Raw genomic sequence first — 19,278 nt, forward strand, 5'->3', positions numbered from 1 at the left:
AAGGCTTAATTCTTTCCCACTTTGTCCTCTGGATAAAGTTATTTTCACCTTAAACAACTCTGATTCCCTTTCTGATGCTAATAGGGGTAATAGTATTAAAAGGTCTTCTTCAGTAAACTGATGTTCACCTTAGCTGCTTCCAGAGAGAAAGATCTTTTCTATCTGAAAACATTCTTGATGAACATATCTTTTCTTTTATATATACTGAGAGCATATGCACCAAGACAAATTCCTTGTGTGTCCAATCACACTTGGTCAATAAAAAAAAAATCTATTCTATTCTATTCTCTTCTGTTCTATTCTATTCATAAAAGAAATAATTAACATAACATAACATAACATAACATAACATAACATAACATAACATAACATAACATAACATAACATAACATAACATAACATAACATAACATAACATAACATAACATAACATAACATAACATAACATAACATAACATAACATAACATAACATAACATAACATAAGAACAGAGTTGGAAGGGACCTTGGAGGCCTTCTAGTCCAAACCCCTGCCCAGGCAGGAAACCCTACACCATCTCAGTCAGATGGTTATCCAACATTTTCTTAAAAATTTCCAGTGTTGGAGCATTCACAACTTCTGCAGGCAAGTCGTTCCACTTATTAATTGTTCTAACTGTCAGGAAATTTCTCCTTAGTTCTAAGTTGCTTCTTTCTTTGATCAGTTTCCACCCATTGCTTCTTGTTCTACCCTCAGGTGCTTTGGAGAACAGCCCGACTCCCTCTTCTTTGTGGCAACCCCTGAGATATTGGAACACAGCTATCATGTCTCCCCTAGTCCTTCTTTTTATTAAACTAGACATACCCAGTTCCTGCAACCGTTCTTCATATGTTTTAGCCTCCAGTCCTCTAATCATCTTTGTTGCTCTTCTCTGCACTCTTTCTAGAGTCTCAATATCTTTTTTACATCGTGGAGACCAAAACTGGATGCAATATTCCAAGTGTGGCCTTACCAAGGCATTATAAAGTGGCACTAACACTTCACGTGATCTTGATTTTATCCCTCTGTTTATGCAGCCCAGAACTGTGTTGGCTTTTTTAGCAGCTGCTGCACACTGCTGGCTCATATCTAAATGGTTATCCACTAGGACTCCAAGATCCCTCTCACAGGTACTACTATTGAGCAAGGTACCACATATACGGTACTGGTGCATTTTGGTTTTTTTGCCTAAATGTAGAATCTTACTTTTTTCACTGTTGAATTTCATTCAATGATATTGATTATTGTCTTAATATCTGATTTGTCACCATTACTAGTTGTAGACTGATCTGCAGCCTCCATGTGAGGCTGTGAAAATGAAGTTACAAAAAAGAAAGCCAATTACAAATCTTGTAGCTCAAAAATATAAATGGGAACCTGGTAGTTGTTAAGCTTTGCCTACGATTACTGAATTCTAATCACATGTTACCAGCAGCTACCTGAATGGTCAGAGATTTTAGTTTCTTGTGAAAGTATACTTTGATGTGTCTGTTTAACTATCTCCTTCAAATGTAACCAAATTTATTCTGACTGAATGCATTTTTAAAAACATGGTAAGAGGAACTTTTAACCTCTTGCTTATTATGATCAAATGTTGGTAACCGGGGATGGATAGCACATAGTGGAAGAAAAGTCATTGTTATGAGTCTCGTGTCCCAGCAGCATAAAGAAAGCGCTGTAAGGTAGGGCTACAAAGCTCACTTTTATCAGCAATGATGTTAGGGCAAATGATATGTTGTTTTGGCTTTGCTGACTAGGTCACTAGTTATTACAAATGGCAGGAAACAAGGGTCTGACAGTAATAATCTGCCTTTTTATGTTTCTCTAATAATGCTTTCTGCTTAGACATCTTTATTAATAAAGACAATAATTCTTCAGTCTTCAAACTGTAATTGAAACCAATCTGCATAAAATGTTAACTCTATGGGAAGGAAGAGCAAAATAAATAAACTCAGACACTTACAGTATTCTTAATATTACAGAGATCATCAGCTAAGATAAAATAGTCTACTCATAGTTGAGAAAAGCTACTACATATAAATAAAAAATTACATAAAAAATTATTACATATTTGGCACATTTCATTAAAGTCCTTGATCAAGCTCATGGAGCAAAAGCAAGATCATCATCAAATCATCTCCATCCTTCCATCCTAATAGAAAAGCAGGTAATATCGTAAAATTGTAGGATGGATTTCATAGAATATCTTACCAGACTTGTTTTTGCATTCTATATCATAGCCTGTGATTGGACTATTTCCATCAAATCCCATGGTCCATCTTAGGGCAATGCTACGTGCTCTCACTTCTCGAATTTCTATTTCTGGAGGATCTGGAGGTTCTGGACAAACAGACAAACTCTGCTTTAATTAAGAGAAAGAATCAGTTGCACCACTTACAATGACACAAAACATATGGTACATCAACACTAAACTATTTTACTATTTTCTTTACTCAGTGAATTTTATATTCATTTGTCCCTTTCCATAAATTCAGAAATATATTTTTCTCATCTTATTTAGAAATCTAATATGTATAAAGTTGTTATACAAAAACTTTTACCAACTCTCCCAGAACTGCTGTTGCCTACAAAACTCATATGTTGATTTTCTGTACTGTAAACTTAAGTAAATTAAGATGGAAGTTCTATTAAAACTGAATCTCTCTACTTCTACATTTATTATGTATGTGTTAGTGCAACACTATCAACTAGGAAAGAGAGACAGTCATTTAAGAATTAAATTCTGGCAGGTAGAAGCAAGATGGTAGAAGATAGTTTATAAGGGGATACACACAATGGTGGGATTCAGCCAGTTCGCACCACTTCGGGAGAACCGGTTATTAACTTTCTGAGCAGTTTGGTGAACTGGTTGTTGGAAGAAATTATTAGGGCAGAGAACCGGTTGTTAAATTATTGGAATCCCACCACTGGATACACAGGTATCTATTATGTCCTCTTAAGCTGTCCTGCCATTCCCAGATGGCAGAGACATTCTTATGACATGAGTACTGAAGAAAGAATCAACTATGACCCATCTGGTTATGGTACATAAAGGGGCTACCATCTTGCAGTCTTTAGAAGTTCAATAGTCTTGGGATGGCCCTCTCAGTTTGTGTTTGGGGGAAAGGGGAGGAGGAAGGAAGAGAAGGGAATATATTTATTTAAACATGTTTGTACAAAGTTAATTAAAAATATGTTAGCTAATCACACTATACCAAAATTAAGCAGTATAGAAGTCTTGCAAATAAGTAAAAATAATAAAATTGTTTACTAAAATTATCTACACCCACGGCCTCCAATCTTTCTGGCACTCGAGACCGGTTTTGGAAGAAAACTGTCTTCCGTGGACGGGGTGGGTAGGGATGGTTTCATGCCGCAGCCTAGATCCCTCACATGTGCCGATAGCAGATGAAGCTTCACTTCTTCACCCACCGTTTGTGCAGCTTGGCTCCTAACAGGCCTTGGACTGATACCAGTCCACAGCCTGGGGCTTAGGACCATGGATCTACATTGTATGATGCATAAGCAAATATTGTGATTGTGAGTTTATGTGTTTGCATTTTATGTGTATTTAATTTATAAATATACAGATATCTAATGTATATAACAGTGAATATTCTGTACTAGACTATAAAGAAGAACCAGCAATTCCTCCATAATGCATAGTTTTTTCAACTGAAATGTTTAAATTGGGGGGGGGGGAAACCTAAGCTTTTGTTTCAGGGATAACAATTATATTTATTGTAAATGGGAATTAGAATCCCAGTTTACTGTGAATCCTAAGTGGATATGTGATCTTCTATGTAAGATTAAGAGCAAGTATGATATGTGGACAGTTTACAGTGCCTGATTTTTGTTTGAATATGGCATTTAATAAGATATCACCTAAGCTATTCTAGAACCTGCCAATTCCTGTCTGATGATGGTTCCTTTCCTTAGTGAGAGGTATAGTTAAGAAAATCTGGTTTAGCTATATTCTAACTATTTGGATTCAGAATATATATTGATGTATTTCATTTAAAGCATACTGTCTTTAAAAAAAGTGCACTATTTTTTCTTTAAAATTGAAATCAGACAGTTTTTGTTTAGTTTACTGCAAGCTATCATCAGCAAGCCTAAAATTACCTAATTAAGATCACCAGCACACTTCTATAAATATTAGACAGAAGCAAGTCCTACTGACTTCTGTTGAGTTTATTCTTTATTGTATAGCCTGAATCTCATTATGTCAATAGTGTTTATTATTGAATAGTAATCCACCTTGTGGTTTAATTATAAATAGTAAAATATGATATTAGATTATAAAACCAGCTGTAGGGAGACTGCTGTAAACATTTATTTAGAATCACATTCATAGGGCACTTAATTCATGAATTTTTTGCTACAAGAACGAATACTACCCTAATAAGAAAATGCTTCATTCATAAAATCTGACATATGGATGATGAGCTCTTTTAAATGTGATACCAGCTTGGTAGAGCCCCAATATAAGTAAGGACTTTTAGTTTATCTTATGTTAATGTTATGTTTAAATCCTCCTAATCTTTCTTATTATATCAGATTTGCCGATTTAAGCCAATTCCATCCATAAGCAATATATTTCATGGGTAGCTGTACAGTTCAGGTTTAATAGTTCCAGTGGTAAATCTGAACCTCTTACAGCTTCCAGTAAATATTTTTAATTATGTCTAATCCCCCCAACAGATTTCTGAGCATGACATACACTTACTGTACTACAATAGCTGTGTTTTTTTCCTTATGTTGTCCTCTTCCTACCTTGCACAGTGAGCTGAATTATTCCACGATCCTCTCCATATGAATTGATGGCATGGCAGGAGAAGAAACCAGAATCTTCTCGCACTGTTGGCAAAATCTATATTATAGATTGAAAAGAAGAAAATACATTCAATAGGAAACATTGAAATTTAAACTATTATTCTTCACTGCAATATTTGCTAATGTTCGGAAAATTTATATGGTCACTAAACAAAATTGCAGCTACATCAATATTGCTGCAATCCAAAGTCCCATATCCAAGAAATTAAGCAAGCGATAACAACTTACTGAAATTGAAATTATTTTTCTTATGTATATATTTTATATGAGTTATATTTTACATATAACCTGTTCTTCCTTTATACAGTCCAAAATGACTGAGATACAATTCCTAGATTCTATTCAAGCAGCCTGCAGAACCTGTATTTCCTTAGCTGCCAGAGTAAGCTGCTATGGCGAATAGAACAACATCAGGTCACATGATTCCACATAATTATTTCTTGTTCTTCTCTTGTTAGAAAAGCCAGTTTTATTTTACAGTAATAATACAACATGAAAGGATAAATTCAATCTGATTTTTGTCTAGCAATTCTTTTCCAGTTTCTATCTTAAATTTATAATTTGTCACAGATTGTTGGTGAATCTTACAGCAAATATAAAGTTATTTAAAAAGCAGCTGTGTCTACTTGAGAAACTCTAAAGTGTTTCGTTAAATCCAGAATGGGCTTTGTTTCTACCTTAGTTACTGTCAGAGGTTTGTATGTATTCTGCAGATATTTTTTTTCTAGATGATGAATAAGACTTAATTCATGCACAATTTAATTCATGCACAAAATTTGATTAGGTCGTTTCTTGCCTGCATAAGAAGCATTTACATTTGGATGGTGTGTGTGTGTGTACATACATCTGTTGTATTATAGCCACATGAAAAGGTTACCCTTCTTAAGAAATATACAAAATTTCAGAAAAAGGTTTATAGTAGTCTTGCTTATAGAAAGATTAGATTTATTCTTTGTGAGGGATACGGGTGGAAGATTTATTTCTCCTTTTTGTGGTTTATTTGCTAAGGGAAGATGTCTCAAAGAGTTCTGAGGATAGCTGCAGGTGCTAGGAAGGGAGGAATCCAAATTTTTTCACACTTTCACAGATAGCAAAAAGAGCACTGAGCTATCTTAATATTTCAGTGTATCACAATTCTTCCTTCAATCATTAACAGTATCCCTACTCTTCCTTCCTTCTTCTCCCCATACTGCAGTTTCTTATGTATCTTAAACATTGTCTGTAATCCTTCAGGATTGAATCAGATCTTATGTATGGAAGACAGAGGTAAATGAGGAGAAACTGACACATTTTTACACACAAGGGGTTTTTGTGGCATCACAAATTGCTAACAAAGCTTCAGTAGGGCTGTTTCTGAGATTCTGAGTTGGGCTGTTTCAGACAACTACTTAGGATTCATCCAAATTAATTCAGGATTTATCCACATCCAATGCACATCCCATTAATACAAAGCCGAAATATGAAATTGAAAGTTGATTTCACAGGCTTGATAAATCATGTGACATATACAATTTATAGGCAATTTTATAAGCTTTCAACAGCTGGTTGAATTTCTCATTCCTGCAAAGTATCACAAATAAAGAATTATCCCAATATATATATGTGCATTTATATATGATCATGTGTATGAATATCCTGGACATTATTTTAGACTAGTGGATTAGTATCTAAATGAAAACTAGTAGATGGCGACAATCTTAGATTTTGTTCCCATCTCATGTATAAAGAGTATCACAAAGAAATGTTTGGCAGCAACTGCTAGCTTGCCTGGGTAGCACTTGAGTTGGCTCTCTACCTTTTGCTTCCTAGTGTAGTCTATTCGTGCTATCCTGAATGGTAGGGAGGAGGAAAGTTATCAAATTATTTTTTCTGCAGATTTGATGAACTGTAGAGTTGCGCAAAATGATTCAAGCTGAAAACCATTTTGAGCCTGAAATATCTACTCTGTCAGGATTGTTAACTGACTGGAAATGTGGCGATGCTGTTCCAACTGAGCAGAGTGTTCCAGGACTGTTTTGGATTCAAAGTCCACTTTGTGTAAAGCCAGAGCAATATCAGAATTTTTAGTACTGTCATTCTGAGCCCAAAATATTAACAGATATACAGTGAATTCACATCTAAGGAGAGATGAAGGCAGAATTGGAATTTCTGCTTTTTGGCAATGTAAAAGAAAGAAAATAGGAGTAGAGGATCTCTGTGGAAGAGAATCCTCTTCACTTACTCTGGCAATCTGGAAAAAATCATGTGTCCTTATGAAGAACATAGGTAAGACATGCCTGAAATTCTGAATTTTCTAGGCAAATAAAGTCTTTGATTCCATCTTGACTGGGGATAGTTGTAGCCCAATCTATGTGGACATCATCAGACCTAGAAAGCCTGCTGAAAAATTAGGAACTAATCCAAACTGAAGGGTAGAGTGGGGGTATTGTCAAGAGATATCAATGAACATAACCTGTTTATGCAAGTGATAGTGAAGCTCTGTGGCTGGACAGCAGAGCAAAAAATCAAATCTCTCCATAGGTGCCTGTTTTTATTTTTGGACAAAATTGCTGCCCATATTGTAAATGCAAATACCAACTTGGTTTTATCACCTGTAAAGTAGAGATGACTTCATCACCCACTTCTTTTGTAGAAACAAAATAGCGGGACATTTCGGGATTAATTATCCTATCTTCTTTCTCCCAGCGGACTATGATGGGTTTTTCCCCATGAGCTGTGCAACTCATCTCTTTCTTTTGACCCTGTGTTGCCAAGGTGGTATTTGGATAGGAGGTTATCATAGCAGGAACTAAAAATAAAAATAATACATATTACTAGTTGGATACAAATGTGCAACAGAAAAAAGGAACACATTGCTGGATAGGATATCTCAACAGTTCACTTTATTTGTATCTAACTACTGGTATATCAAATATGTTATCCTTTCACTGCCCTTGTGCCCTCCAGATGTGTTAGGATTGTATTTATGGAATAGGAGAGACAAAGTGAGATTCTGGTTAAAGTGTTGGATTAAGAGTGGAGAGATACAGGTTCCAGTAAATGATCAGGCACAACATCTCACTGGATAACTTTGAATCCTTCACAACTTACCTCAAGAGAATTGTAGGGGAAATTAGAAGAAGGTAATGCTATATACTGTATCTTAACTTGAGCTCCTGAAGAAAAGGCAGGATATTAAATACTGTTGAAAACTAGAGTCCCAACTCATTTGAAGATCACAAGCACAGGACTCTTTTAGGCACATTTAAGGAATTCAACACCCCCACTTAGTGATAGAGTGGATCACACTTTTTTTAAATGAATTTCTCTAATTGTTGTTTTAAAATGCTAATATTTGATGACATAACTTTTATGCATGTTAGCGCTACTGAAGCCTGTCTATGACAACGTGTCAGAACACAATGCTTCCCATTGGAATGATTTCTGAAGTGTAGCAAAATGATTTTCAAGCTGGCAGGAGTGAAAGCTATGTCTCTCTTCTAAATATCAGAGCAAAAACAAACAAACTTGAAAAGATTTTCAGTGAAAAATAAAATGCTTGTATAGCATTGTTAACAGCAATTTGGAATAGCTTTATTTTACCGTGCTGCCATAGAGTAAATGGCTTTGTTCTATTAATTTTTTTTTAAAAAAACTGAATTTATTTACAATGAAGAGATAATAGAGAATAAATTTATTACTACCTTTATTAGTGTTATAAATTATTTCATACGGCTTGAAGCTGGACACAATTAAGTGATATCAATTTGGGTATCACTTGTAGTGCCTTTATGGACACAATCTTTCCTTCAGCTTCCATCAAAGTTGAAAGCATAAATCTTGGCAAACAAAATGTAGCTACACACAACTCTCAGGATAATGCAGCACTGAAGATCTCCATGGTACAGCTAGGCATGCACAAATGGATCTTCATTTGACTACATTATTGACAAGTGTTCAGGGGCCCTAATTTATAGATCTTATACTTCTGTGCATAGCTAAAAACAAGCTATGGGTGCTCGAATGCATGAAAAAGTAATGGAATAATGAGGAGGAGCTTAACAACCCTCTTCCCTTATAAATATTGCTCTGTTTGAAGTACATTGAAGCTCTGGAGAAAGCAAAACTAAAGCTGGACAGGCTCTGCTGATTCTCAAATGCCATTTTAATGTTGTCAGTTTGACTCATTTCTGCTTCCTCCCACTTTTCAGAACATCATCCTGCTTACACAGCTATCATTTACTTTTCAGATTTTGTTCTAAATGAAATTCTAGAAGGTTATTTTAAATAATTGACATTATTTTTCATATAATTTTCTATGGAACGTGATGGTCTATATTTTGAGCAACACATATTGCAATGCTTAATTATATTTGACATTCCCTAATTTAACATAAGGCAATCCCCAAGGCATACAAGTTTACTTATAATATACAAATGTTTTAAAAAGGACACTTTCCTCTTCAGAAGCAGTTTTATAACACCTAGATAACACAGAAATTATTTCTCGTTTAAAGGATCTGTAGACCTACAAATTTTGATAACTCCTGGATAACATGGATTGAAACTCCTAGAGTTTATACCCATTATAAGAATGCCATAATATCAAGTGGAAAGTCTAGGAGTTTTACTCTCAACCTAACTGGAGGTCAACAGATTCAGAATCAATCTATCAACGCATATTTATACGCTTTGTGTGTCTTTTCTTCCTGTGAATTTTTAAGCAACTTACTGTGTTTGTGTGAAGGATTAATAGCTTGGTGGAAGGTTGCAATTTCACCTCCCTGAGTTGCAATGTAACTTTTAAAAGCTGTGGACTTCATAGCTTTTCATTAACTACATATCTAAAAATAGAACACTGGATAATGTGGTTCTCACTCATATGCCATAACGAAAAAACATTATAATAATTTTACTGCTTTTTCAAATAAACATGAATAGCCATTTCTACATGTCAAGCAAAAATCAATCAAGGAAAGTATATGAGAATGCTCTTTTAAGGCAAAAGGACGGAAAATTCAATTAATTAATTTACTTTTAATTCATCCAGTTGTAATAGTTCTTCATTTTTAATGTCAATTGTTAGCAATTTTTTAAATCTCATTTTACTGCCATTAATTGGAAGAAAATATTCATTTAAGCTCATTCTTTGATTTCTGCAGAAATCAAATCAGAGATATGCAATTAATTTAAAGTACAAAAAGACAAAGTTGTCTGTCCAATCAAACTGATGGAAGGAGTAATTAATTCAGTACCAATGGTTCAATAAAATATATTTTATTTCAAAGAGTCATTTCAAAATATTTCTTCTTTGAAAATACCAAGCATTACATTGTTAATACAAGATGTTCATGGTCACTTTCAATTTTTCATATAAAACAGTAAAATTCTTGGGATTTAAATTTTACAGAATTTATTGCAACACATTGCAGTCATGTCAAAAGCATCAGGATGCTTCTGGGTTGAAAGGATTAGCTGGAGACATCACTGCTGCTCGAGAGTTGCCCAGTTGAGGGCTTTTTTCATGTCTCCAGCAGGAACTGGAGTGAAGGATGGGAGCTCACCATGCCCCACAGCAGCACTTGGGTCTTGAATGTAGGTTTGCTAACCTCCAACACAGTATCCAAACCATGTGAACCACCATTTATAAAGGTCACACACTATTTTGAACTGTAGAAATTAAAAGTATGGGCAAAGCTTTCACTGTTTCACTTCTCTGTAAATACTACATTGCAACTTATAGTATGCAGCTATTGCTGAATCCATAGGATGACTAGAGTAGAACCCTGCCTCACTTCATCATTATTCAGTGTAGCACATTTTCCTAGTCAACCTGGCTTTCTATAATGACATTGCTGATTAGCCTAAACATTTCCTCAGCCATTACTCTTGTGAAATATGTGAGATACTACCCAAAATATATGGAATGTAGCAATGTTGAAGGCTTATTAATTTTTCAAGACACACAGGTATACATATGCACACATTTGGATTACTTCATTACACAGAAAACACATGACTAATTTTGATAAGGGGATTGGAAAGAATTCCGAAAACCAGATTATATTTTTTCCTCTAGTTTGTTTTTGATAATGCAGAGAAATACAGTGGGAAGAAAGATGAGGGAAAACCTCCTTTGGACAAGAAAATTCCATCCAGCACTAAGTATCATACTTAACAATGATGTATATTGTTATCATTGCTTCCACTGATGAATTCTGAAGTCCAAAATACCCAAAAAGCAATACTGTAGTTTGCTTTATAAAAATATTGCATTTTAGTTATTCAGCACATTCTCTGTACTTCTCTGTACTCTGTACTCTGTACTTCTCTGCATTTCTCACAATAAGTTTTTGATGTAACTTTGGCTGTACACCGCCCTGAGTCCTCCGGGAGAAGGGCGGTATAAAAATTTAAATAATAAATAAAATAAATAATAATAAAATCTTGAATTGTATAGTTTTCCTGCCTTCAATAGAGATTCCAAAAATTCCTCCAATAGGATCTCACCCTTTGTTTTCTACTTTGCTAATAGTTGAGTACTGATGCCCTCATTCATAGATTTTGTACATGCATGTGCAGACATGCCAACTGTTATGACTCAGGGTTGGCGTGCAAGCAAGCAATACGTGCTAGGCAGAAGCTTGACAACTTTTATTCAACCACTATCCCCCACAATTTATTTATTTATTTATTTATTTTGTCACAACATCATACAAAAAGATTATATAGTATGTAAACATATATACAAGTAGATGTTAGGAGGTATAAGCATATATATATATATATATATATATATATATGAAGAAGAAAAGGAAAACAATAGGACAAGAATGGTAGGCACCTTTGTGCGCTTATGCACGCCCCTTATGGTCCTCTTAGGAATGGTGTGAGGTCAATAGTAGAAAGTTTTTGGTTAAAGCTTTTAGGATTATGGGAAGAGACCACAGAGTCAGGTAAAGTATTCCAAGCACTGATGATTCTGTTATTATTATTCACAATCCCCACAATCCAACAAGTCCTGGTCCATTCTCCAAAGTCTCTGCCCACAGGTTACCCCTACACAGTCAGGAGCAAGGCTCAACGCTTCGTGCAACTTCCCGGCAGTGAAAGTCCACAGGAGTAGCACCACTCTGGGGGCAAGACAGGACCTAAAATCTGTTAAAGCTCACAATGAATGTCAGGACAAAGGATCAAACTTCATTCTACACCAACAAGGATTCTGTAGCAAAGTTCTTCTCGGAGCCCTGGAGCATGTTCCTGCAAAATGCAACACTTGTTCCTGACAAAAGCTCCTCCGCACAGCGTCCCCTTAAATGCTACTCTCCAAGTGATCTTTGGGAGGGGAGGGGTAACCCCTCCCGAGTAGTTAGGTTGCTCTGCATTGACTCTGCCTCCACTCCATTCTCCACACTTGGGGATTGGGTGGGAAGCATTTGCTCATCTCTGGAGCTCCACTCCATCTCTGCTCCATTGCCTGCCCTTTCCATCTCCTCCCCGCTTCCTTGGTCATTCTGCACCCTCTCTTCCTCCCTGCCTACTCTTCCGAAGCCTGAGGGGTCTGGGGCTTTCTTTGCTGCTAACCTCTCTTTCATAGAACATGACAATTTAAGCATCTGTTTTAGGAAGTAGTTACCGTATATACTCGAGTATAAGCCGACCCGAATATAAGCCGAGGTACCTAATTTTACCACAAAAACTGGGAAAAACTATTGACTCGAGTATAAGCCGAGGGTGGGAAATGAGGCAGCTACTGGTCAATGTAAAAAATAAAGATAGAGCCAAGTAAAATAACATGAATATTTATTTGAACGAAAAACAATAAAAGTGCAAAAGGGGGAAGGAGGATTCCCAGCTTTAGAAAATTTAGAACTACGCCGCCTTTGGTATGACCTGAGCATAGCTCATAAAATTATCTGCTACAATGTACTTCCTATCAATGACTACTTCAGCTTCAACCACAACAATACACGAGAACACAATAGATTCAAACTTAAAAGTGAACCTCTCCAATCTAGATTGCAGAAAATGTGACTTCAGTAACAGAGTTGTTAATGCCTGGAATGTGCTACCTGACTCTGTGGTCTCTTCCCAAAATCCCCAAAGCCTTAACCAAAGACTATCTAGTATTGACCTCACCCCATTCCTAAGAGGTCTGTAAGGGGCGTGCATAAGAGCACCAGCGTGCCTACCGTCCCTGTCCTAATGTTCCCTTTAGTTGTATTCCTTTTATGTATTCAATTCATGCTTATATTTATATAATTATTTAATATGTATTTGACAAAATAAAATGAATAGAATAGAATAGAATAGAATAGAATAGAATAGAATTTTTATTGGCTAAGTGTGATTGGACACACAAGGATCTACCACTTCTTTGGATGCCCTTCCCAAATTGAACACTGCAAGCATGAAAATGAGTCCTCCTTTAGCTTCCAAGGGACCAGGGTGCCTCTGAAGGTCAGTGCTCTAAGTACTAAGAACCCAGCACAAATCTAAGCCTGTATGCACACCAACAGTGAAAATACCCTGCACAGTGTCTCTTGGAAGAGAAGGTTAATTTTCATAGACGTTGGGGTGGCTCTTTTTTTTTTTTTTTGGCAGGGCAATAAGGGTCTCTAATATCATTAAACCCACTTTAGAAGTCTCTCTGTGTGTGTGTGTGTGTGTGTGAGAGAGAGAGAGAGAGAGGGAGGCTCCGGCTGAGCAAAGCGGCGGCGGGGAGGCCGCGGGGGAAACGCGGGAAGTAGTCGGAGATCTGCTTGATGGGGCGGATGGGACCTGGGCAGACGTCGATGGCCATGTGCTCCTGGATGCTGATGGGCGGCTTGTCGCCTTTGCGGTGGCTCATGCAGGTGGCGCCCGGGGAAGGAGGCGGCTGCGGGGGCTGCTGCGGGAGCCGCTGGTGCTGCTGGTGCTGTTGATGCTGCTGCCACCGCCGTTGCTGCCGCCAGGAGAGGCCGTCGCCAGCCCGGCCCTGCGCGCCGGCGCCCGGCCACGCTGCTGGCTGCTGGAGGAGGCGGAGGGAGGAGGCGGGAGGCGAGCAGCGGCGGCGGCGGCGGCGGCGGCGGCGGCGGCGGCGGCGGGCGGTGGAGGTGATGTCACGGCTCTGCCCAGCCCTGCCCAGGCGAGGCCAGCAAAGGGCAGGCGAAGGCGACCGAGGCGGGGCTCGCAGCCCAGCTGAGCCGCTACGGAGGAGGAGGCGGGGCGGCTAGGCTCCGGGAAGGCAAAAGCAGGCGTTCGTCCACGGGATAGACTGCTGGGATCCACGGGATAGACTGCTGCTGGAGCTGGAGGCTCGAAGGAAGGGAAGGAGAGGGGTGGTGGAGCTCAAGGTTCTTTAGCCCTAGACACCTGCCCGCTAGAAGGAGGAGATCGGGCGGCCAGTCTCCGGGAAGGCAAAAGCAGGCGTTCGTCCACGGGATAGACTGCTGCTGGAGCTGGAGGCTCGAAGGAAGGGAAGGAGGCGGCTGAGGCGGGGCTCGTTTAAGGCTCTTCCAAAGCAGCCCTGCTGAACCGCTACGGAGGGAGGGAGGAGGCGGGGCGGCTAGGCTCAGGAAGGCAAAGCAGGAGGCGTTCGTCACGGGATAGACTGCTGCTGGAGCTGGAGGCTCGAAGGAAGGGAAGGAGGCGGCTGAGGCGGGGCTCGTTTAAGGCTCTTCCAAAGCAGCCCTGCTGAACCGCTACGGAGGGAGGAGGCGGGGCCGCAGTAACTGAGAAAAGCCTGGCGAGGCGGCTGGGCTACCTTCTGGCCTCGCGAGTCGGCCGTCCGTCCGTCCGTCACTTCTCGGCTCGGCAGCGGTTTTGAAAAAGGTTCCGTCGCTGGGTTTGGGACTTTTGTTTTAAAAACACCACCTTCCTTTCTCCCTAGTTGAGGCGTTTTCCCAGTTCCCTGTTTTTTTTCCGCCCTTGCCTGTTGAGTTTTACCTGACAAGTTTCTTGCGCTTCCCCTCGACCTCCCCTCCCTCCCTTCTTCCTTCCAACCTCCCTCCCTCCCTCCCTCCCCTCCCCCGTCTTGTTTGTAGCCCCAGCGTCCCCTTTCGGTTGTATTTAAATCCAGAGCTTGAAACCTCCTCAGTGGGAGGAGAGGAAACGTGCAATTTGGCAGCTGACCGCACTTGCACGGGCTGGGTAAGGAGAGCCCTAGGCGGCCTCGGCGCCGGAGGGAGGAGAAAAGAAGAAGCAGCCAAGAAAAAGGGGTGGGGTGGGGTGGGGAAATGAATTTAGGAGGCGGCGTGTGTGTGTGTGTGTGTGTGTGTGTGTGTGTGTGTGTGTGTGTCTGGCGCCCGTCAGCGAATGAGGAATGCCAGCTATTTCTTTGAAGGCGGGTGTGTAGCCAGGCGCCTCCTTCCTTCGCTTGAAACCGGGAGGTTTCACTCTTCGCTCCCTGCGTGTGTATTTGTCAACAATTATAACTCTTGGTCGGGTCCCTTGCCTGCCTCGCCTCTCCCTCGTGCCCTCTCTGTCAACGCTGTCAACAATTATAACTAGCGGGTAATTGTCGTGAGGGGTGCGCGTGTGTCCACATAGGAATAAGACGCGCGCCGCACTAACGAGAGCTAGCTGCCTGCGGTAGAAAGGACTCGCTGCAAGAGGAAGGGCTGAACGGCTTGGCTCGAGTATAAGCCGAGGGGGCGCTTTTCAGCACAAAAAACGTGCTGAAAAACTCGGCTTATACTCGAGTATATACGGTATATGATTTTTTTAAAGGAACAATAAGGCCCATATCTCACATCTGCTATTTCTTTTAAACAGGATTAAATTGAAATACTAAAGTTCATTCAGGATATAACTGAGAGAAATATCTCCTTTAAATTGTATTACTATTATTACCCCTACCGCTATCACTACTACTGTGTTAAAGGAGTTTTATAATTTCAGAACAGGAGGGAATATATTGGCTTATCCCAATTGCAAAATTTCAATTTGCTATATACTTGACAACAGCATGGGGTCTTCAGGTGCATGGGCAATTAATTTCTTTAGTTATCAAAATACTAGTTACATTAAATCCAAGCAAATGAATGGATGTCTGTTTATGGAAAGTATGGCATTATTTACTTGAATAAATATAAAAACTATGAGAGGATTATTTTGCTTTTCTTGCCTGGCAAAGTCTACCCTGTTAAAGACCTTGGAGTTTTCATATCAAATGATCTAAGTAATATAATATAATATAATATAACAACAGAGTTGGAAGGGACCTTGGAGGCTTTCTAGTCCAACACCCTGCCCAGGCAGGAAACCCTACACCATCTCAGTCAGATGGTTATCCAACATTTTCTTAAAAAATTCCAGTGTTGGAGCATTCACAACTTCTGCAGGCAAGTCATTCCACTTAATAATTGTTCTAACTGTCAGGAAATTTCTCCTCAGTTCTAAGTTGCTTCTTTCTTTGATCAGTTTCCACCCATTGCTTCTTGTTCTACCCTCAGGTGCTTTGGAGAACAGCCCAACTCCCTCTTCTTTGTGGCAACCCCTGTGATATTGAAACACTGCTATCATGTCTCCCCTAGTCCTTTTTATTAAACTAGACATACCCAGTTCCTGCAACCATTCTTCATATGTTTTCGTCTCCAGTCCCCTAATCATCTTTGTTGCTCTTCTCTGCACTCTTTATAGAGTCTCAGCATCTTTTTTACATCGTGGCGACCAAAACTGGATGCAATATTTCAAGTGTGGCCTTACTAAGGCATTATAAAGTGGCACTAACACTTCATGTGATCTTGATTCTATCCCTCTGTTTATGCAGCCCAGAACTGTGTTGGCTTTTTTAGCAGCTGCTGCACACTGCTGGCTCATATCTAAATGGTTATCCACTAGGACTCCAAGATCCCTCTCACAGGTACTACTATTGAGCAAGGTACCACATATACAGTACCTGTGCATTTTGGTTTTTTTGCCTAAATGTAGAACCTTACTTTTTTCACTGTTGAATTTCATTTTGTTAGATAGCGCCCAATGTTCAAGTCTGTCAAGATCTTTCTGTAACTTGAGCCTATCTTCTAGAGTGTTGGCTATTCCTGCCAGCTTGGTGTCATCTGCAAATTTGATGAGTTCACCATCTATCCCCACGTCCAAGTCATTGATGAAGATGTTGAAGAGTACTGGGCCTAAAACAGAGCCTTGGGGTACTCCACTGCATACTTCCCTCCATGTGGATGTAGTTCCGTTGAGGACACACGAATCCATCTGGTGGTGGTGCTGTCTAACCCACATTTTTCTACTTTATCTAGTAGTAGGTTATGGTCTACTTTATCAAATGCTTTACTGAAGTCCAAGTAAATTATATCGACAGCATTCCTCTGGTCTACTAATTTTGTCATTTTGTCAAAGAATGCAATAAGATTAGTCTGGCATGATCTGTTTTTGACAAACCCATGTTGGCTTTTAGTTATTACTTTGTTTGTTTCTAGGTGTTCGGTGATTGGTTGCTTGATTATCTTTTCCAGAATCTTCCCCGGTATTGAGGTCAGGCTGTTAGGTCTGTAGTTTCCTGGATCTGTTTTTTTCCCTTTTTTGAAGATGGGAACTACATCAGCTCTTTTCCAGTCCTCTGGCAGCTCTCCTGTGCTCCAGGATCTTTGAAAGATATAGTTCAGTGCCAAAGCCCACTGCAACTACATAGCAAAAAAGGCTCTAAGAGTTGTAAACCTAATCTTGCGTAGCTTCTTCTCCAAAACCACTATACTACTAATCAGAGCATATAAAACATTTGCTAGACCAATTCTAGAATACAGCTCACCTCTCTGGAACCCTCACCACATTTCTGACATCAATACAATTGAACGTGTCCAGAATATTTTAGAAGAAGAGTTCTTCACTCCTCTGAAAACAAAAAAATACCTTATCCCACCAGACTTGAAATCCTAGGCTTAGAAAACTTAGAACTCCGTCACCTTCGACAAGACCTAAGTTTAACTCATAGAATAATCTATTGTAATGTCCTTCCTGTTAAAGACTACTTTAGCTTTAATTGCAATAATACAAGAGCAACCAATAGATTTAAACTTAATGTTAACCGCTTTAATCTAGATTGCAGAAAATATGTCTTCTATAACAGAATCATCAGTGCTTGGAACACTTTACCTGACTCTGTGGTCTCTTCCCATAATCCCAAAAGCTTTAACCAAAAATTATCTACTATTGACCTCGCCCCATTATCAGATGCTAGTGGGGGTTTAATAGTAATAATAATGTGAAGAACTTGTTGCGGCCTGGGAACGGGCCGCGGCGGGGGCCTTAGACCGGGTCATGCCTTTGCGGCCTCTGACCCGGCGCAGGTCCCAACCGGCTCCTTGGTTCTCCGAGGAGCTGAGAGGGATGAAGCGCCGGAGAAGACGCCTAGAGAGTTCCTGGAGGTCTAGCTGTTCAGAAGCTGATCGGACACTAGTGAAGTCCTATACTAGGGCTTACCTAGTGGCATTGAGAAGCGGCGTGGCTCGCCTCCTCCCTCATTGCATCGGCAGATAACCGCCCAGCCGCCCTGTTTGGTGACCGCTCCCTCCTACACCAGGGGGCAGGATGACCCGTGCAGGGGCGTGCTGAGGAGTTTATGATTATCTGATAAAATCGTTCAACCGGGATGGTTTGGACCAAGATTGCGGTGATCTGGTGAGGCGGCTGAGGTGGTCTTGGTGACATTTTATGGGATGAGTTTGACCCTGTCGCTCCGAGGACATGGACAGGTTGTTGGGAGGCTGAATGCCACCACATGTTTACTGGACCCGTGCCCCTCCTGGTTGGTGCTGGCCACGCAGGAGGTGACGAGCTGGCTCAGGCGATTCTGGCGCTTCTTTGGTGGAGGTGTCTTTCCGGCCGCCTTGAAAGAGGCGGTGGTGACCCTCCTCAAAGCCTTCCCTGGACCCGGCTGTTTTAGGTAATTATCGTCCGGTCTCAACCTTCGCGCGAAGGTTGTTGAAATATGGTGGCATATCAGTTTCCCTTGCACCTGGATGAAACTGTCTATCTAGACCCGTTCAGTCCGGTTTCCGGCCCGGTTACAACACGGAGGCGGCTTTGGTCGCGTTGGTGGATGATCTCTGGAGGGCCAGGGATAGGGGTTGTTCCTCTGCCCTGGTCCTATTAGACCTCTCAGCGGCTTTCGATACCATCGACCATGGTATCCTGCTGCGCGGTTGGAGGATTGGGAGTGGGAGGCACCGTTTATCGGTGGTTCTCCTCCTATCTCTCCGACCGATGCATGATCGATGACAGGGGGCAGAGGTCGGCCCGGGCGCCTCACTTGTGGGGTGCCGGGGATCGATCCTCTCGCCTTCTGTTCAACATCTACATGAAGCCGCTGGGTGAGATCATCAGTGGGTTTGGTGTGAGGTACCAGCTGTGGATGACACCCAGCTGTACTTTTCACGGACCACCCCAAACTATCGAAGTGCTGTCCCGGTGTCTGGAGGCCGTCTGGTCTGGATGGGAGAAACAGGCTCAG

General features: G+C 40.4%; 1 protein-coding gene across 1 annotated transcript in view; it reads right to left on the reverse strand.

Annotated features, from left to right (window-relative positions):
- DSCAM (DS cell adhesion molecule) overlaps positions 1–19,278 on the reverse strand; it is a 190,493-nt gene that overhangs the window by 116,823 nt on the left and 54,392 nt on the right. The window contains exons 6-8 of the mRNA XM_058185745.1: positions 7,445–7,641; positions 4,794–4,890; positions 2,229–2,357 (exon numbers count right to left, since the gene is read on the reverse strand). Coding sequence (XP_058041728.1) covers positions 2,229–2,357; positions 4,794–4,890; positions 7,445–7,641 — 423 coding nt within the window. The remainder of the gene's footprint in view (positions 1–2,228; positions 2,358–4,793; positions 4,891–7,444; positions 7,642–19,278) is intronic.

The sequence above is a fragment of the Ahaetulla prasina genome, chromosome 5 (assembly GCF_028640845.1).
Source record: "Ahaetulla prasina isolate Xishuangbanna chromosome 5, ASM2864084v1, whole genome shotgun sequence".
Classification (NCBI taxonomy): Eukaryota; Metazoa; Chordata; class Lepidosauria; order Squamata; family Colubridae; genus Ahaetulla; species Ahaetulla prasina.